The sequence below is a fragment of the Nicotiana tabacum genome, chromosome 23 (genome assembly GCF_000715075.1).
Source record: "Nicotiana tabacum cultivar K326 chromosome 23, ASM71507v2, whole genome shotgun sequence".
NCBI lineage: Eukaryota > Viridiplantae > Streptophyta > Magnoliopsida > Solanales > Solanaceae > Nicotiana > Nicotiana tabacum.
Window position 1 is genome coordinate 50,459,086 of NC_134102.1, and position 21,544 is coordinate 50,480,629.

Below are 21,544 nucleotides of genomic sequence, written 5' to 3' on the forward strand. Positions count from 1 at the left end.
TGAGGGTATGAGTCCTTGAATTTTGTGTTATGTGGTCGGTGTTGAGGTGACGCACATGACAGGTGACGGACGTGTGGGCATACACCGTAGTAATTATGACTTAGTCGATTTCGTGAGACTATGTAGTCATCTTATCTGATTATTATTATTGTACTCTATGTGTTAGAGTACTTTAGCTATAATTTATGTTAGAAATCATATTTAGGCTATGTGCTGCTACTATTGGGACCCACAACGGTCGTTCTTTTGCTGTTGAGTTATTTGCTAATTTACAGTTTTGTACTCATTCGCATTCATCATTGCATATCATATCTCAGTCTCTGTTATCATTTATTATCACATCATGTATCATTGATTTGGGTTGCTTGGCATGAGTGTTGTGTGCACGAGAGACTGGAGAGATTGATGATTGAGGGAGGCCGAGGGCCTGTTTGTGAGTGATATTGATGGGATCGGGCTATGCGCCACAGCAGGTACTAATGATTCATGATGGGATCGAGCTACGCGCCGCAGCAGGTTTTATTAGTGCTTGGGCAGGATCCGCCCCTCCGAAGTCTGACATACCAGCAATGAGCGCAGGTTGTATTGATTCACGATGGGATCGGGTTGCACGTCGCAGTGGGTACCGTACAGTGCTGAGTGACTGAGTGCGATGAGTGAGAATTGAGATAGTCAGGTTGAGTACAATGAGAGTTTGAGAACGTGAGGCTTTCATTGTGTTGCATCACATACGATATGCATATTGGCATATAGATATAGAGATGTCATATTCCTCATATCAGTCAGACTTGGCATATTTTATCTGTATTGAGCTTAATTGCTAAACCTGAAAGCATGTCTACATTTCATGTACTGTGTACAAACAGATCACGAGTTTTCTCTCAGATATCATTTGCCTATTTCCTGTCATTTCTATACTGTTAAATTCGGTATTTGGAATGTAATGGTTGAGCTCGTCATTGCTTTCAGCCCAAAGGTTAGACTTGTTACTTATTGAGTTGGTTGTATTCATGCTACACTCTGCACTTCGTGTGCAGATCCAGGTACTTCCGGGCTCGGAGGTTGCTAGTGTCGGAGCTTATCAGTTCTGAGACTATCTAGGTAGCTGTCATGGCGTCCGCAGACCTTGACTGTCCTCCTTTATCTTTTAGTTTTGTTTATATTGTCCTACCTTCCTAGGCAGTGTTTCAGTTGTTAGACCGTGTTATTATATAGATACTCATGTACTCAGTGACACCCGGATTTTGGGAAATTCTGTATTAAGTTGAAGTGTTTTCTTATCAGTATTTATGAGATTTTCTCTTGAATTTATCTTATTATGTTTTCCAAAGTTAAAAATGCGTGGTTTTATTGTGAAAGTCGGCTTGCCTAGTATTGTGATAGGCATCATCACGACATATGAGATTTGGGTTGTGACATTATGAAATTTTTGTAATTATGCCATCTTTTTATTAAGAGAAAAATTAAATATTTAAACCTAAACAGTCTTCAAATATTAAAAAAATGTTATCAATCTTTTCAGAAAAGATTAAAAAAGATAAAAGCGTCATACAATAAAACAAACAGAGTACTCTTTTATTTGTATGTGTGAACCCCTGATGGTAGGAGAATTTCTCTTTCTCCTTTTATATTTTATTTTCGATTGGCTTCCCAATTTAGAATAAGGAAAGTAAGAGGAAAATGACATGCGATGTAACCAAGCTGAAAATTTCCAATTAGGAAAACATAATTCTCATATTCCCACTTTTTTTTGTCCATCCAATATTCTTCGAAGACCTTAGAATTCCCAAATTTTGTTATTAGATCACAAAAAAAACACTTAAAAGTTCAAGCATGGAAGAATATGAGATTTAAGAAGTATAAGCGGTAAATTAATGGAATAGCCTTAGTCCATTGCGGAAAAATACACTATCACGCCTTTTTTCTTCTTCTTCTTCTGTCGTTTTCTTTTCGTTTTTGGTCCACTGAATACGGTGTAGCTAAAATCTTGTATTGTACATTACTGACATAACTCAAATCTTAATCTAAGCATCTTAGCTTAGATTTCCAGTTCTAGCATACTTATCGATTTGACTGACATCGAGTATTTTGTCCATCCCGCTAGGCAAGAGAAACCTAAAATAACAGATAAGAAATACATAATCAGCCAAACTGTTAAATTAGCAACCAATGCCAAAAGGAAACAAAAGAAGAAAAAGGTAGCAAAATTGAAAAGATCATGTATATACGAAAGAATTTAACTATTTTTTTCAATTGGGAGAAGAAAGAATTTAATTTATAGTGTAAATTATTTACACATATTGCGAATTTAACCGATTATAACAGGTCAATCATCATAATTTCTGGTTATCATATCAGGTTTATTATGAATAAATATGTTGTTGTAAGTCAATTATGTAAAAAACTATTTACTTTGTCTCGTATTATTTGACACACTTTTCTTTTTAGTCTGTCTAAAAAATAGTGCATTTTTATATTTAGAAGTAATTTAACTTTAAACTTTCCATTTTACTTTTATTGGAATAATTTATAGACACAAAAGTTCATGCTTTGTTATTGTTTACCATTAAAACGGATAACAATTAAATTTGTACGCGGTTTTAAGGATAGTGGATTGATTCAACACAAGTAATCAAGAATGTTAGATAAACGAATTAGAGATAAAATGAATAACCAAACCAGTTGTGATGTTAAGGACGGGCTCGAATTTAAGCTGAACAATAGTTTTGCCCTCAGCCGGACCCTCGATTCGAAGCCAAATGTATATGAAGAACAACAATTAAAATAAGAACTTTTCAATAGCTGAAAAGCAGAGAAATAAGTTTATATTATCTCGATATGCGTGTTATAATGTATGTTATCAAAGAAAAACTTCTCATTTATATAGTAGGAGAGTTTCACCCATAGTATAAGTCTAAAAAGGGTAAAAATCCTCCTCCCTCATTAATTACTAATCTGTAACTGCCATCGAGCGAGATCTGCGTCATGATATCTGGTTGGTTCTGGATATCACGGCCCTATATCAGTCGCCCGCAACCGTTCATGCGCTTCCCGAAGTCGCAGAACTCGTTTTGGGTCCGGGGCGCGTTGTTTTATCAAGTTCACTGGCGAGCACTCCGTTCGGGCTTAGGTACAAGAAGTTCCCGGCTTCGATTTCGATCCCATGTATTCATATCCTTGCTTCGTTTGACCCACCGGGAAATCGAGATGAATGTTAGCCCCGGTTTCACCCGTATACAGATAGTCTCATCATTTCCAAGAGAGTAGGTTTTCCGAAATGATGAAAAACGGTAGATGAACCCTGATTCCTTCCTTCGCACGTTACAACCGAGATCACGGAGAAGTCTAAACGTCACATCAGTCGCGTCGTTCTGACTTCGGACACGTTTCAATCATCACTGGTTGCCTTCGAATGTGAAACGTCGCGTATTAATTACATTTCCCCCTATAAAAGATTCGACCCCCTTCACTTCTTTCACTTTCTGATCCTATCTCTTACATTCGACTTTATAAAGGCTTTCAATTTTCTCAAATCTTCATACCTCGCTTCTTGAACCTTCACATCTTCATCTTTAACCTTCAAACCTTCACGTTTTGTCTTGGATTTTCAACCCAGAACTTCATATCTTCACTTCTAACCTTCAAATCTTCATGTGCCTTCTTCAAATCTTCATATATATTTCCAGATTTATGATGGCCAAAACTTCCACATCTGTACCATAGCAAATGACCCATTAATCATCCCACCCAGCCGCAGATGTCGAGGTGGACATCCCCGAGGTGCTTCCAGAGCCTCCTATGAAAAGATTCATACCCAGGGGTTGTTCTATCGGGGACAATTTCAAGGTCGAGAAGGCCTCCATCAAAAAAGACCGAGGCGAAGGAGCATGGAGATACATATGCTCCGTCACTAAATATACCATTCCCATAGTCCGAGAGGACTGTAAATGGGAAGGCAAGGACGTGGTTATCCCCGGGCCTAAGGATGACATCACTACCCACGTGGAGGGGTATTTTAAGTGTTTACACTTACCCTTCCACCCTGGGCCCAGTAATACTGGCCTTTTGCAAGAGGTACGAGGTATGCCTCGGGAAAATCCACCCGTCCCTCTAGAGGATCATGATCCTCCTATGCTACTTCATAAACAACACTGAATCCCCTCGGTTCACCCTCGACCACCTACTCCGTCTGTACAGACCTCGAATTTTCCGAGGGGGATTAATCAAGCTTGTTTGTCAAGCCAGCAAGGCCCCTTTTTCGAGCATCAACGAGGATCGAGATCGAGGTTGGCAAAGGCATTTTTTCGGGTAAAGACTAAAGACCTGATCCCTCCCGAGTTCTTGCCATTCCCCGAGAAGTGGAACGCATCTCGTAAATGTAGTCTTTCATTAAGTGTCGATTTCCCTTTATTTCTTCTCTCATAGCCAGTATTTATGGTCGTGCAGTTGTTCCTCGGGTTCCTAAAGCGATCCCCCGGTTCAAGGAGTGGATTGAAGGGATCTGTCAGCAGATTTCATACTACGAGCGCATGTGGCGCACACTTTCGAAGGGCAAATGGGAGGTCCATTCTCATGGTAAGGCTCTCCCCTGAATAGTTATTACTACGCCCCATGCTTACATGATGCTGACCTTCTCTTTTCCCTCGTAGGTTTGCCAAAGACAACCAAACTTAGGCCGCTAGATGGTGATGAGGATACGTCGTTACCCATCGAACCCTCCATTTCGGCACAGCCCCGGGCTGACACGGAGGAGAAGAAGAGGAAAAGAAATTCCTCAGGTTCCCCAGATCCTAGGGTGAAGATAAAAAAGAGGGTGGCCACTCGGACTCGCAAACAAAAGAAGATTCCTAAGTCCCAGGTACCGGACTCTGACTTGCTTCATCGGCTCAGGGATGATCCTGAAAAAGATGATATCTTTGTCGGCTACGGATCAACCCCTGCTGTGGATCAGGCGGCGACCGAGGAAAGGAGCCACGAGGCCGATCCCCTTTCGACTCAAGAGGCCGAAGTGGAGACGGGGTTTGTGACCTCCCGAGAAGCCATTTCTATTCCGAAGGAGGCGACCAGTGTGATAGACATCATCGAGACGCCCTCACATACCGAGTCCATGATTTAAGAGGCCCAAGCAGGCAAGGAAAAATCAAGTGAAGGAGCTCAGGGTGCAGAGGATCCTCCCCACTCCTTCTTCGATGGCATGGATATGTCCACATTAGAAGATTTCTCCGGGCTGGGTCACTTGGAGATACCGAAGAAGGACATGCCTTTGGGAGCTGATGGGCCGAGTACGAGCCCAAGATTAGTGAAGCAATTCCCTGCATCGAGCGTGGACCCCGAGCGCAAGAGGACGGTTGTTCTCACAGTCCCGAAGGATGCCCGAATCCTTTCTACTCTGGTAGGGGTAGCTAGCTACCTTCTATGCCTGGTGACCGAGGAGGACCATGCAAAGATGAATGAGGTAGGCACGTCGAGTCTTTTTAATAAGGTGCAGCAGGCGCTAAACCGAGTAAGATTCTAACACTTTCATACTCCCTTCATGAATCCCACTTAAGTTTTCCCTTGATGTCCATTACTAGTTCCAATATTTTACATGCTTGAGTGCCTCATCATGAAAGCTTCCTCCGGTACCACTTGGAAACCAGCCAGCTCGAGTTCCAGCTCAAATAATAGGTCCGAAAGAAGGACATGTGCCGGCTTCTTATTGAGCAACAGGATGAGGACCTTAAAGACCTCCGGGCCGAGCTGGACAAAGTTCAGAAGGAGGCCTCAATCCTAAATAGGGAACATGTTGACTTGGTTGAAAAGGTATAGGTCTTTGATGTTAAAAACGAGGAACTATTCATGGTGACTAACAACACAACCTCGCAGGTCCAATAGAAGATTGACCTGATCGACCAGCTCAGAGCCGAGATGATTGAGGTAAAGGCCATGGCTGAAGTGTGGAAGGGTGGGATGGACATGTTGGCTTCAGAGAAGGAAACTGTTAAGGCAGAGTTGGCTTCTGTTGAGAACCAACTGCAGGTGGCGAAGGACAAAGCTGACAAGTGGTCTTAGCGGAATAATGATCTCCGAGCTCAGCTGAGCTCGGCGGTCCAGAACGGGATGTCCTTGGAAAAGTATATGAGGCGCTAAAGTCCAAATTGGACACGACCTCTGCTGATGTCGAGGAAATGGTGGCCTAGTACAAGGCTGATGTGGAGGCTGTCGAGACCCGCCTAAAGACCAAGGCTGAGTATGTGAAGTGGTTGTCCCAGAGAGAGACCCTCGAAGAGATACACGCCCGAGGTTTCAACCTGTCGGCTGAGGTCGAGGAAGCCAAAAGGCTCGAGGCCGAGGCAAAGTAGCTCTATGAGCCTAAAGGTGTCGAAGGCTCCAAGGGTTCCGAGGGCTCCAAGGGATCCGAGGGCTCCGACGGTTCCGGTGACGAGTCAGGTCCCGGTGAAGACCAGGCGTAAATGCCTTAGTACTTTTTTAGTTTTTGTTTTTCCCTCATGTATTTTTTTTTTGTGTGTTTATTTTGAGGCCGTTTTTTATTGGACCTTTGTAAATATACTTCGGAATATATATGAAATTTTCCCTTTCTGGCAATATCGTGTCTTTACTTTTTCAGTATCTTTTTATAATTTCTATTGATGTAGTGTTTTTCATGCCTTAACATAGAATCGAGTGTAGTTATGGGGCATTCATTTTTCGGAGGTCCAAATGGAGCATGACCTCGATAAAAATTTGTTTGCTCGAGGCTTGGAAACCTCGTTGTGACCGGAGGTTTTCAAGATACTTAAATCATTTTAGACGATGCTTTTGTCGAGGGTAACCTTTTAGAAGGTTTTGAATTCTTATAAAGGCCTTACTTTCTGATTATGAGCTTCAGATGCCTCTGAGCCGCTTTTAGGGTGGTCGTAGCCTTTTGTATTCGGGCACCGCCTAATAGGTTTTGTGCCTTCAGGATTTGGTAACCCGGGTTTCCCAAACTTTCTTCGGGCGACAGTCCCCGAGTAGAGGTAGCCCTTGGGCTCGATAGTCCGCGAGTAGGGGTAGCTCATGGGTTCAATAGTCCCCGAGCATGGGTAGCTCATGAGCTTGATAGTCCCCGAGCAGGGATAGCCCGTGGGCACTTATGACTCGGGATTGGAGAAGCAAGAAAATGCGTAATACCAAGGCGGGGCTTTGTTTCTTTTCTTAGTGTGTAAAGTACATGATTGAAAGTGCATAAAAACTTGTATTATGTCTAGAGTGAACTATGTGAGCACGGTTCATACGACCGTTTGGACCTTACAATGAATCCTAAGCACCAAGCCTTAGCTTTGAGGTCGAGCTTGATAGGGCTCGGATACTATTGACATGAAGTGAACGATCATTGACTCCGATTTGAGACCGGTCTTCGAATCTAAGTTAGCACGTTTTACTGTTGCCTCGTTAAAAACCTTGTCGAAAAACCCATTTTGGGACAAGAACGGTTCAAGGGAAAAAGTGTGTAACTCGTGCTTTCAGACCTAATAGCTAAATCCATCCTTGGTCGTTGCCTGCAAATGTTAGTCCGATTCATAACATAGTTAAAGAGTAATTGATATCATACCTTAGCAGTAGTACCACTTTAGGTGTGTCACGTTCCAGTTGTTTGGTAGTTGCACATCATTTCCTGCTTCGAGTTTGTATGAGCCTTTGTCAATAATTCCGACGACTCGATATGGTCCTTCCCAATTCGGTCCCAGCTTCCCCTCGTTGGGGTTCCAGGTGTGTAATGTTACATTCCTCAACACCAAGTCCCCGATCTTGAAGTGTCGGAGGTTGGTTCTTTGGTTGTAGTATCTTTCTATCCGCTGTTTCTGGGCGGCCAACCGGACTAGGGCAGCCTCACGCCTTTCATCCAATAGTTTCAGGCTCGTGATCATGGCCTCGCCATTTGACTCTTCGGTCACATATTGGAACCTGAGGCTCAGTTCTCCCACTTCACCTGGTATTAAGGCTTCGGCTCGGTAGACAAATGAAAATGGGGTGGCCCCGGTACTAGACTTCAAGGTCGTACGGTATGCCCACAGGACTTCAGGCAGGATTTCCTTCCATTTCCCTTTGGCATCGGTCAACCTCTTTTTTAGGTTTTAAAGTATGGTCTTGTCTATTGATTCCATTTGTTCGTTCCCACTAGGATGGTAAGATGTTGATAGTATCTTATTAATCTTGTGATCTTTTAAAACTTTATTTACCTTGCTGCCGATGAATTGTTTCCCATTATCGCAAATGACCTCGATTGTTATCCCGAATCGACATATTATGTGGTCCCAGATGAAGTCAATGACTTTTTTCTCTCGGACCTTTTCGAACGCTTGAGCTTCGACCCATTTGAAAAAATAATCGGTCATGAATAGTATAAACTGAGCCTTACCGGGTGCCCATGGCAGGGGACTGACGATGTCCATCCCCCACTTCATAAATGGCCACGAGGATAGGATCGAGTGGAGTAGCTCTCCTGGTTGATAGATTATCGGTGCGTGTCTCTAGTAGTCATCGCATTTTTGTACGAAGTCCTTCTCATCTTTCTCTATTTCGGTTCAATAATAGCTAGCCCTAATTAATTTCCTGACCAAAGATTCTACCCCCGAATGATTCTCGCAAGTACCTTCATGAACTTTTCTTAAGGAGTATTCGGTATCTCCCGGTCCCAATCATCTGGCTAGCGGGCCATCGAAGTTCTTCTGAATAGTGTCCCTTCGACCAGGCTAAATCTGGCAGCCTTGGTATGCAGGGCTCTCGATTCCTTGGAATCCAAGGGCAATTTCCCAGTCTTCAAATAGTCTATGTACTTCTTCCTCCAATCCTAGGTTAAACTCGTTGAGTTTACTTTGGCGTCCATTCCTTGAATTGATGCAACGTTACATATAATTAGTCTAAATACCTTCGCATTCGTTCCTCTTTCACTTCAAATGTTCCATTGACTTGATTCACCACGAGGAGGGAGTCGCACTTAGCTTCGATCACCTCGGCCCCAAAGTTCTTATCCAATTCGAGACCTGCAATCATGGCCTCATACTCAGCCTCATTGTTAGTCAATTTCACGGTTCTAATAGACTTCCTAACTACATTCTCCGTAGGTGGTTTCAGCACGATGCCAAGCTCAGACCCTTTTGTGCTCGAGGCATCGTCCATAAAAAGGGTCCAAATTCCCAAGGCAGTCCCCGAGGTTAATAATAATTCCCTTTCGACTTCGGGTATTAAGGCCGGCGTATAGTTGGCCACGAAGTCAGCCAAAATTTGAGATTTTATGGCAGTTCGGGGTCGATACTCGATATAGTACCCGCTGATTTCGACGGCCCATTTGGGCAACCAGCCCGAGAGCTCGGGTTTGTGCATGATATTCCTCAGTGGGTAAGAGGTTACGACACATATGGTATGGCATTGAAAGTACGGTTTTAACTTTCTGGAGGCTCTTAGCAAAGAAAGTGCAAATTTTTCCAGGTGAGGATTCCTTGTTTCGGCTTCTCCTAGAGTTCTACTGACAGAGTAAATAGGAAATTGCGTACCTTCCTCTTCCTGGACTAAGACTCCACTTACCGCCGCCTCGAAAATTGCCAAGTAAAGGTATAGTTGTTCGTCCGCCTTCGGAGTGTGGAGCAGGGGTGGACTCGATAGGTACCGTTTGAGTTCTTCCAAAGCTTGTTGGCATTTTGTAGTCCAAGAAAAGTTATTCTTCTTCTTCTTCAACAGTGAGAAGAACCGATGGCTTTTGTCTGAGGACCTCGATATAAACTGCCTAGGGCAGCTATACGCCCAGTCAGCCTCTGAATGGACTTGACGTTGTCCACCACGGTGCTTTGATTTTGTCAGAATTGATCTCAATTCCTCGATTGGATACCATGAAATCGAGGAATATTTCGGATCCGACCCCAAATGGGCACTTTTCTGGGTTCCGCTTCATATTGTATTTCTTCAATATGTCGAAGTTTTTGTGCAAATGTTTCAAGTGGTCCTCTTCTTGCAGGGACTTGACTAACATGTCGTCAATATAAACTTTCATTGATTTTCCTATATGTTCTTCGAATATTCGGTTTACTAGGCGTTGAAAGGCGACACTAACGTTCTTTAATCCGAATGGCATTACGTTATAACAATCGGTGCCGAATTTAGTGATAAAGAGCATCTTTTCTTGATCGCCCAGGTCTATCTGAATTTGGTTGTACCCTGAATAGGCATCGAGAAAACTGAGTATCTCATGCCTAGGTCCATCCCGAGTGGACCCTATTTTAAGGAGCTTAGATACCCCGTCCTTGATGAATGTATGCTTAACCTCAAATTGCGGTCTCCTCTTCTGCTTAACCGGATGGAATTTTGGGTCCAAGATCAGCTTATGAGTGGTTACCTCTGGCGGGATCCCTGTCATGTCAATATGGGACCAAGCGAAACAATCTATGTTAGCTATGAGAAATTCAATGAGTTTTTTCCTAAGCTTGAGAGTTAACCCCGTGCCCAGGTATATTTTCCAATCTGGAAAGTGATCGATCAATATGACTTGCTCCAACTCCTCGACCATCGATTTGGTGGCATCGGTATCATCAGAAGCTATGAATGATCTAGGAACTCCGTAATCATACTCCTCGCTCTTCCGGTTCGGTCGGGACAGGTATCGGTGATTGCTATTTAATTTCTTCCTTCCTGTTCGGCTCCGTGTTCTTCGATGTCGAGACCCTAGGCACTGGGATTACCTCGTCGACTGCAAATATTTCCTTTATAGCTGCCTACTCTTCGTAGACCGTCTTGATTCCTCCCGGCGTAGGGAACTTCCGTGCCTAGTGTAAGGTTGAGGGTACCGCCCTCATGTTATGAACCCATGGCCTTTCGAATAGGTCGGTGTACCTCGTGTCCCTTTCGATCATGTATAATTATGTCTCTTGGATCATCCTGGTGATGTTCACTGAGGGTTATTTCTTCTTTAATAGTTTCTCATGCCATGTTAAATTCATTCAACACCCGAACCGCCAGCACTATTTGGTCTTGTAACCCCAACTGCTCTACTACCCTCGATCTGATGATGTTGGCCGAGCTACCTGGATCAATCAACACATGTTTAACTCGAGATTTTATGATAAGTACAGATATTACCATTGTGTAACTAAATAGTTCCCTCCGGGACGTAATCTCGGGTGCGATTTTCCCTCGTGATGGATACTTTAGTGCACTTTATCATTGGCCCTTGGAGGACATCGACTCCTCCAATGATCATGTTGATGACGTTCTGAGGTTCTTCTTATTCGGTCTGTTTATTGGAGTCCCTGTTCCTGAAGTAGTTTTTGGCTCGATTACTCATAAATTCTCGAAGGTGCCCATTATTTAACATCCGGGCAACTTCTTCTCTCAATTGTCGACAGTCCTCGGTCCTGTGGCCATGAGTGCTATGATACTTACACATCATGTTGGGATCTCTCTAGGTAGGGTTGGACTGCAATGGTCGAGGCCACTTGGATTCCTTGATGCGCCCAATGGCTGATACGATGCTTGTTGCATCAACGTTGAAGTTATACTCTTATAATCTTGGTGCTTCCCTTACCCCGAACAGCCTGTCGAATCTATTTTTGCTCATCAGACCTCGGCTATTGGACCCTCAATCGCTTCCCTTTTCGTTCCTGGTGGGGTTGCGCCCGGAGCCGTTTTCCCTTCAATCTGCGTTGTATGGTTGATACCGATCTCGGACCGGCCTTGATTCATGATCGACGACTCTCTTAGACCTGTCGTCAGTTCTGATGGGATAAACGGACCTGGAAAGGGCTTCGAGTTGGTCGTCCTCGACTCTGATTTTTGACTAGTACTTGTTGTGGACGTCGTCCCAAGTTACCGCCAGGTACTTTACCAAATTTTATTTTAGCCGTTGCGAAGCCAAAGAGCTTCGGGGGTTAAGTCCTTGAGTGAATGCCTGAACGGCCCAATCATCCGCAACCTGAGACAAGTCCATCCGCTCCATTTGAAGCCTTAACACGAACTCCTTGAGCATCTCGTTGTCTCTTTGCTTAACCTTGAAAAGATCCGATTTTTTGGTCTCGATGTTGATGGCCCCGGCATGAGCCTTCACAAAAGCATCTGTGAGCATAGTGAATGAGCCAATAGAATTTGGGGCTAAGTTTTGGTACCATTACGTTGCTCCATTTGACAGAGTTTCTCCGAACTTCTTTAGTAACACCGACTCGATTTCATCGTCGCCTAAGTCATTGCCTTTGATGGCACATGTATAGGAGGTCACGTGCTCATTTGAATCCGTGGTTCCATTATATTTTGGAATATCGGGCATACGAAACTTCTTCGGGATTGGCTTTAGTGCCGCGCTCGGAGGGAATGGCTTTTGGATAAATTTCTTGGAATCTGGTCCTTTCAATATCGGGAGTGCTCCCAGCATTTGGTCGACCCTGGAATTATATGTTTCCACCTTCTTGTTATTGGCCTCAATTTTCTTTTCACCTGATCCACCGACTTCGTTAATGCTTCAAGCATTCTCATAACTTCGGGACTGATCCCGGACCCAGCTTCACCCGGTCTCTCGGTGATCTGCTCATTTCTTTGGATGTTCTCCCGGGACGGTTCGGGCTCAACTCTGCTGGAGGTGTGGCTTTGATTTTGCAGCTGCGCTATCGCCGCCTGTCAAGCCTGTAACATTTCGAAGAAGAACCGTAGGCTAACCCCATCACCTTCGTCTTCGGGCGCTTCTCGAGCTGTTGGTCGGGGTCCTCCACGGATGCTGTTTTCGGGATCAATTGGCAGGTTGACATCGATGGCCACTTGTGAGTTAGTATCGACTTGGTCAGTAACTGGACTCCATTAGGATCGGCAGGAGATACCTCGTTGCTAGGCACCAGATTGTTGTTTTCGCCATGATTGCCATACTCGGCGTCAACGTTCAGGTGGGCGGACTGAGAATTTGACATTTTCTAAACTGACCTGAAATTAAGACTTTAAAGAACTAGCATCAAATGGAGTGTGTTATGTAGATTTGTATCAAATAACCACTATTATCCTTAGCCGCACGATGGGCGCCAAACTATTTACCCTTAAAACGGATAACAATTAAATTTATACGCGGTTTTAAGGATATGTGGATTGATTCAACATGAGTAATCAAGAATGTTAGATAAACGAATTAAAGATAAAATAAATAACAAAACTAGTTGTGACGTTAAGGGTCGGGCTCGAAGTTAAGCTGAACAGTAGTTTTGCCCTTAGCCGTACCCTTGGTTCGAAGCTAGATGTATATGAAGAACAACAATTAAAATAAGAACTTTTCAATAGCTAAAAAGCAGAGAAATAAGTTTGTATTGTCTTGATATGCGTGTTACAATATTTGTTATCAAACAAAAACTTCTCATTTATATAGTAGGAGAGTTTCACCCCTAGTATAAGTCTAAAAAGATAAAAATCCTCCTTTCACGTTAATTACTTATCTGTAACCGCCATCGAGCGAGATCCGCGCCATGATATCCGGTTGGTTCCGGATATCACGGCCCTCTGTCTCTCGCTTGCAACCGTTCATGCGCTTCCGGAAGTCTCAGAACTCATTTCAGGTCCGGGGCGCGTTGTTTTATCAAGTCCACTGGCGAGCACTCCGTTCGGGCTTTGGTACAAGACGTTCCCGGCTTCGATTTCGATCCCATGTATTCATATCCTTGCTTCGTTTGACCCACCGAGAAATCGGGGTGTATGTTAGCCCCGGTTTCACCCGTATACCGCTATTATTTTTTTATTTCTTAAATTTCATGAATCAAATACGGTCCCAAAAAAAAAAGAAGAAATGGAGGAAGTAATAAACTATTTGTGCACGTAAGTTAAACTCTTTATAAAACAGGGCAAAAGAGCATACCGATCTATTAGAACTTTTGCCATGGATTGGCATCCACCAGGAATGGTGGATTGTAGATTAACAGCAATATTTGGATTGTGGATACTTTGTCGAAGGTGAACCCATCCATGTTCCCCATTTTGTTCATCTGAAACTTTGGCCCTGAATTGTAATCAACATTTTCAAATTTCCGACAAAGTATAGTGTTAATCTTTCTTAAAATTACAATCTTGTATAAATATACCTGTACATAAAAGCATCAATTGCAGCAGGATCATCATTAGTGTCCACAAGACAACCATCACTTACCCAGCAGTCTCCACAGGCGTCAAGTTCCCATCCTGGTAAGCTTCCTTGCTACAGGTGAACGAACACACATTTCTTTAATATTCATTTCTTTTTCGATAGAAACTTTGAACTAACAAAGAGATATGATGTACCTCAATATGGGTTCTGAATGCTTCGATGGCTTCAACTGCTTTTGCTTTAGCATTTCTAGGCTCAGAAAGAACAATCATTCTGACTTCTGCCGACTCCAATGGCTCTTCAAGATCCTCTATAAGACTTCCAATGTCGCCTTCTGATCCCTCAAGCTTCATTCTTACCATTTCAATTATAATTTTCACTACCATGTATGCACCTGCATGCAATGTTTTAAAAGAATTAAGGCATAAAATGGAATTAACCATGCATGCAAGAATAGACTTACCATCATCAAGAAAGTGATTTTCTTTCAAAGCACCATGGCCACTCGTTTCCATCATGAGATGTGTTTCAATGCCATCCTTGTTAAGATTGACACCCTTGTCAATCACATTCCTATAACCAACTCTATACAAGCAATGTTGACCTCCTTTATTCCTAATAAATTTAGTTAAGGCCATACTCGTGCGAGCATCAGTTACAATGGTTGTACTAGGGTGTTCCTTGAGAACAATTGCTGACATAAGTGCAATGAGCCGGTCACCATTAATGGTATTTCCTTCACTGTCCACAACGCCGCTCCGGTCGACGTCTGTGTCGAAAACAATGCCGAGATCAGCCTTGTTTTTTAGCACCCCGGCTCTGGTTAAAGCCATGGCTGTCTTGTCCTCCGGGTTAGGAATGTGATTAGGGAACATTCCATCTGGATTTAGGTGGAGAGAGCCAAATGTGTCTGCACCAAGCTTGTCTAACACATCCCAGGTAAAGAACCCTCCTGATCCATTTCCCGCATTAACAATAATCTGCATTTTGCCACCTTTCGTCACTTTATAAAAAATAAAAAATTTAGCTAAAATAACCTACTTCCTCTACACGCCTTCATCGATGTTGTTTTTTGACCGGAAGGCTGAGAGCTAATCGAGACTTTGGACTATCCGGACACATACTTGGTTCATGCATGTTTGTTGCCAGGAGCAATAAGATCAAATTGGTAAGGATTAACACTTCATTTCTATAATGACCCGGCCGGTCGTTTTGAGCATTGATGTTCCGTTCGGTGGTTTGAGGTCTCGAATAGCTTCATATGATGCATTATGACTTACGCGTATGGTCGGTTGTGGTCTTCGAGTTGTTCGAAATTGATTTGGGAGAATGATTCTCATTTTAGAAACTTTAAGTTGTAAGTGTTGACCAAGTTTAACCTTTGTGTATTTGACCTTAGATCAGAGTTTCGATGATTCTAGTAGGTCCGGATGGTGATTTAGAACTTAGGCGTATGCCCGGATTTGCATTTGGATGTTTCTAGAAGGTATTGGCACTATTTGGCGAAAGTTGGCAATTTGAAGGTTTGGAATGTTCATAAGTTTGACCAGGAGTTGACTTCGATGTGATCAGGTTCGGATTGTTGTTTCGGAAGTTAGACTATGTTCGTTATGTCATTTGAACTTGTGTGCAAAATTTGAGGTCATTCCGAGTTGATTTGATGTGGTTCGGTAGGAGTTTTGGAAGTTGAAAGTTCAATAAGTTTGATTTGAGGTACGATTCGTGATTTTAATATTATTATGTATGATTTGAGTCCACGAGTAGGTTCGTGTTGTATTGTGGGACTTGTTAGTATGATCGTACGGGGTTCTACGGGGCTCAAGGGTGAGTTTCGGATGAGTCTCGGATCATTTTCATGTTTTTGGATAAATCTGGTTCTGGTGTTTCGCATATGTGCATAATGGAGTGCAGATGCGGGTACTGCTTCTGCGAGGTTTGAGTCGTTTCTGCGAGATTTTGGCATGTTCAGGTGTTTCGCTTATACGGATGAAGGATCGCAGGTGTGGTGGTCGCATCTGCGGTATATGGATCGCAGATGCAAGAATGAGGCATGAGTTGAGTGTCCGCTTCTGCGGTAGTATTTGCGCTTCTGCGATGTCGTAGATGCGGTAGCAATTGCGCGGGTGCGGTTCTTAGTCTGGCAAGTTGAAGTCGCAGATGCGATCTTTGTTTCGCAAAATGCGAGAGCGCAGGTGCGCGAGTTGGTCTGCAAATGAGGAAATGCCTGGGCAGATTATATTTAATTCGAGAGTTTGTTTATTTTATCACATTTGGAGATTTGGAGCTCAGTTTTGTGTGATTTTGGAGACCACATGGATTGGGGTAAGTATTTTTTTTACTCGATTTTAATTATATTCCATCTTCAATTTTGGCATTTGATTGATAATTCTAAAAGGGAAATTGAGGGTTTTTGTCTAAACTATCCTAAAGAGAATTATTGAGTTTTGAACATCGATTCGTAGTCGGATTTGAGTGAAATTAGTATGGTTGGACTCGTGTTCGAATGAGTTTTCGGAATTCATGAGTTTTGTTGGATTCTGAGGCGTGGGCTCGAGGTTGACTTTTTGGTTGACTTTGAGTAATTGATTAAAGATTCGACTTTTATCGCTTGGGTTTGTTTCCTATGGCACTATTTGATATTTTTGAGTTGCTTTTTTCTAGTTTCGAGCCGCTCAGAGGTGGATTCGCGCCGGATGGCATTTCTAGAGTATTGTTTGACTTGCTCGATATTTGATTTGGCTTGTTCGAGGTAAGTAACATATCTAAACTTAGATTTGAGGGTTATTATCCCTGAGAACTATGATATTTGTGATAGGTTGGGGTGATGCGCGCGTGCTAGGTGACGGACGTGTGCATGCACCGAGGTATTCATGATCCAGATAGTTCTTAGGCTATTATGTGCCTTGTTTTGCTATCATGCTTATTTGATATCATGTTTTCTCCATCTATATTACTGCGTGAGATATTATTCATGCTTAAAAATCATGTCTAGTCCACTTGCTTAGTTGTTTGAGATATGTTAGGGCTATTTTCGTCATGTTGAGCTATTTGCCTTTACCGTAGTCATACTGTACAGTCATGATAGTTACATCCGCATGTTATATCTCTGTCTCTGTGCACTTTTGATATGTTGTCTTACATGTTATTGGTGTCCTTGTACGTGACACGAGATTAAGCTGTATTTGAGGTATATTGTGATATTCTGTGTTATATAATTTGATTATGTATCCGTGAGATGTGAACCATTGAGACTTGAGAGGATTGATGACAGATGTAGGCCGTAGAGCCATATTGTGAGTTATGTTGGATCGAGTTGCACGCCGTAACAGTTATATTGATATTGAGGTGGCGCATATGCCAGGCCCCACATTAGGCTAAGTGGCACTGATTTCGAGGCTATGCGTGCACGAGGCCCCACGATTGGGCTATGTGATTATGATTAGCGCTTGGACATGATCCGCCCCTCCGAAGTCTGACATGCCAGCAGTGGGCACAGGCACAGTATATATACACGTGCTTTGGTGAGGGGCTATTGAGCCAGGCACTTGTATAGCGCTGAGTGATTGTGTGTGCGATGTAGTGGGGCATTCGAGCTAGGCACCTTGAGTGTGCTGAGAGTGAGTGTACTTGATGATATCACTATGAAATTATTAACTTGACATGTATATTTGACATATAGATATAGAGATGTATTTTCCTCATACTAGACGGTAGTATGACATTAGATAATTTGACATGTATATTTAATATGTAGGCATAGAGATGTATCTTCCTCATGCTAGACAGTATATAAAATCATTTAATGACTTGACATGTGTATTAACATGTAGGTATAGAGATGTACTTTTCTCTTGCTAATTGGTAGACGTAAGTCTTATTTGATGTTGGAAATTGGAAAAATACAGTTCTTTAGATTAACTCATGTTTAATTTATTTCAGTGGTAAGGTTTGGACTTGGACGGTTATACTTGAAAAGCATGTCTATTTTTTCGTAACTGTGAACGAGCTGAACATAATATATCTTAAGTTATTTATTTTTACTGTCTCCATTATATTATTATAAATTGTTATTGGCTATTGGTGTTGGACTCTGACCGTCTTCCGAGCGCGTCACTACTTTCAACTTGAGGTTAGGTTTGTTACTTATTGAGTACATGTGGTCGGATATACTCATACTACACTTCTGCACCGTGCGTTCAGATCTTGGAGTTGATGCTGCTGTGTATGGTGGGAGCTAGTATTAAAGGTGTACCTGCTTTCCGGATATAGCTACCACATGTCCTAGGTAGTTTTAGAGATTGTATTCTATTTATGTACATTCCAAATAGATATTGTATTATTTCATACCAGCTTTATAAATCTAAGTCTTAGTGGATCGTGACTTGTACTACCAATCCTTGGATTATTGTATAAAATTCAGTTATTTCACTTGTTGACTCTTATCATTGTTATTAGAATTGTGTTGATTGTTAGTTGGCTTATCTAGCGGATTGGGTTAAGTGCCATCACGACTAGGCGGATTTTGAATATATATTATACACTAATTATATATTTATTATACACATATTATATAGAAAAATAGGCATGAATAAAGGATTATAGTTACTACGATGGGTATTGAGAAAAGTATATATAACATGTATATATTATGCTTGCGTATTTGTATGAAAGGTGTATCTACACTGATATAATGCATACACATTATTTATGCGCATTCAGTGTACATATAATTTTATATATATTATGTATATGAAGTGTATATATACTATATAACTTATAAGCAGCGCATATAGAACTTATAATATATACATAAAATGTATAATTAATATGTCATGTGTATGTAAAGTACATGATCTATCTCCGACAAACACTCTCATTCTTTCTTTCCTTTTCTCTTCTAGATCGTATTCTTTGAGTTCAATTAATATTTTTTCTTTTACTTGCTGAAGGGGGTTTCGGTAGCTGTGCTATTTTTTTTTTTGTGACAGTTTATTTTGTATTCATTCTGACTGTTGCTTTATTTTTTTCCTCTTTTAGATCTTAATTATTTTGGATTGATGATAAAATTTTAGGGTGGATGAGGCTGGTCCACGAGTACCTAGAGCCAACATAACAAGTCCGGGTGCCATCCATATAATATATAATGACATGTTTGTAAAATACCAAAATATATATATACACGCTCAAAATTTTACCCGAGCGTCCGGGTGGCATACCACCCCGAACCTTCTACATAGATCCGCCCCTGCATGTGAGCCTATCAGGGGGATGAGGTGGTGTTACCGTATTTTTGGAGTTACTGCATTTTAAGAGTTGCACTGTACTGACAATTCTAATGTCTTTTTAGGCTACTAAATGTATATGAAATCTTATGTTTACCGGATGTAATAAGTTTGCGGCGGGTGGCCACATGATTTTTTGTCTCAATAGTATTTGATGGTTGGAACGGGCCTTAGAGTGACGGTCCGCAGAAAACCCAAAAAGGGATAAAGCTAGGCCCAAATATATGTCCAGCTTTTAATTAATGAAAACGGATCCTTAGCTTTTATGGTCAATATTGCCCTGTACTTAGATAAGGTTGCTGTGGCTATGCATGCATGGCTGACTCTCACACAGGCAAGAAAACAAAACAAACTTAAGTACTCCAACAAATGTTGACAAAGACCAAAACAGCCTATAATGAAGTTTGAAAGAGTTGAGGAAGAAGAAGAGAAGAACCTGAAATCCTTTGAGAGGAGTGTCATAATGGGAAGGATGGTTCACTCTTTCCTTTATAATTTCTCGTAGATGCTTCGCGTAAGCGCTCATAAAATCCACCATTGTCGGCGTTATTGGCAGTCTCGTTGATACTTTAGCAAGCCTGTTTGCGTATTTTCGAGCTGCTTTGTCGCATATTTCCTCCACTTCTGGTGACGTTAAACCTCCCTTTTTCGTGAAGAATTTAAGACCGTTTCGAGTGTAGGGTAAGTGGGATGCAGTCATCTGCATGCAAAACACAATACTTTAGCTTTTATTGTTTCCATTTTGGAAGAATCTAATCTAATTTTAAGTTTAAGATAACATAACTGAAGTTATCAGTCAAAGGCTGAAATTGATAAAAAATATTTCAAATAATAACTGAAGTAACTCATCACAATTTAACCACGTTAATATGATTTGATACAACAAATCAACCAACAATGGTACGTTGTGGTGGAATGGTAAGTTTTCCTTCATCATTAACCAGAGCTTTCGGGTTCGAGCCCTGAGTATGAAGCAGTCGCCTTTGTTAGGGAGCACTTTAAACCCCTCCCCCACCCCCAACGTGAGACTTTCTGGTGTGAATCCGGCTTGGTCGGACCCCAATGCGGGTACCGGACACCCGGCGGAAAATCCAAAATAAGATACAACAAATCATACAAACAATACAAAATATGTAACTAATATATTAGCTAATTAGCAGATCAATTTTCTTATAATGAATACTATGGCTGTGTTTATACGACATGACGATCGAGATGCATATAAATCGGGATACTTTAGCTTAATTTGCAATAATTATGCTTAGAATAAGTGGTAATTTCTGCTTTGGAATGTATATTACAGTTTTCTTTCTTTTGGAACAAAGTTATGGTATCAAAATTTTCCAAATTAAGACATGTGAGAATAAGAAAGTTTGTCATAAAGCTGTACAAGTACTTCTTAAAGAGGTTAAATTCCGTATTAATATGACTACTAACAACATGAAACAGTTTATAGCAATCTTAATTTGGTTTCATAGAAAATCAATCAGTTAAGATGCATCTTGTAAATTTTTTGTAGCGTTAGTGTATATATATTATATTAATAAAAAATTAACACTAATGCAATCCATCAATATTATACCATTATTGAGGCATCATATTGAAATGGAGGAAGAATAGTGCTCATGAAGCAAGCTGGTGTTGTTGCAAGTCCCATGTCAAACACCATGCACCCAGCCCTAGAAAGCCCTGCAAATACAGCCACACTCAACATATTACCCGAAATTCGAGGGTCTTTTCCGAGAGAAACCCTAACACCTTTCTCCTTCTCCAATCCATTAATCACCCATTCACCAAAACTTTCTGCTATTGCCTCAACAGCAGGCGGTGTAAGATCCACACTTCGACCTTTTTCACCTTGCAAAGCAACCCCACGAACGTCGGATCCGTTTTGTAGCCTTTTAATCTTATCCATTTCTTCAACGTCATTATACTTTGCAGTGCTACAAGACTCTACTCTAAGAGAAGATTTATTCAAGGAAATATGTAACTTCTTGTGAATTGGTTTATTCATTGGTAGAGAAGGGAAGTTGGTTCTTGAAGCATTAATGGTTTGAATAGAATGTGATGGGTTAGGAGTGGAAGCCATTGCTATGCACAACTTGGCGCTCTATCTTTTGGACCAAAAATAAGAAGCTTGGAGAGATAAGAATTGACTCAATGAACTATTAGCCTACACTTGTGTTTCCATCCAAGGGAAAATATC

General features: G+C 41.7%; 1 protein-coding gene across 2 annotated transcripts; it reads right to left on the reverse strand.

The window, feature by feature from the left end:
* Positions 1 to 1,774: 1,774 nt before the first annotated feature.
* Positions 1,775 to 21,532, reverse strand: LOC107803921 (uncharacterized). Of its 2 annotated transcripts, none has more exons than XM_016627722.2 (7): positions 20,921 to 21,530; positions 19,775 to 20,038; positions 14,520 to 15,036; positions 14,251 to 14,450; positions 14,055 to 14,167; positions 13,832 to 13,972; positions 1,775 to 2,115 (listed from the first exon to the last, which is right to left on the reverse strand). In XM_016627722.2, exons 1-7 carry the CDS (start codon positions 21,425 to 21,427, stop codon positions 2,034 to 2,036), a joined length of 1,824 nt encoding a protein of 607 aa, XP_016483208.2. In that variant the 5' UTR covers positions 21,428 to 21,530; the 3' UTR covers positions 1,775 to 2,033. The 2 variants fall into 2 exon arrangements, with proteins under 2 accessions (XP_016483208.2, XP_016483199.2); XM_016627713.2 differs by lacking the exon at positions 1,775 to 2,115 and adding an exon at positions 13,263 to 13,700 and having other exon boundaries at positions 20,921 to 21,532.
* Positions 21,533 to 21,544: the final 12 nt, after the last annotated feature.

What these genes read in the sequence shown, in the direction of transcription:
- LOC107803921 (XM_016627713.2), bottom strand. Translation starts at nt 21,427, where the DNA reads ATGGCTTCCACTCCTAACCCATCACATTCTATTCAAACCATTAATGCT. An exon ending in AAATCACTTTCTTGATGATG is followed by an intron (nt 14,451 to 14,519) that starts GTAAGTCTATTC and finishes CATTGCATGCAG; the next exon opens with GTGCATACATGGTAGTGAAA. An exon ending in CATTCAGAACCCATATTGAG is followed by an intron (nt 14,168 to 14,250) that starts GTACATCATATC and finishes GTTCACCTGTAG; the next exon opens with CAAGGAAGCTTACCAGGATG.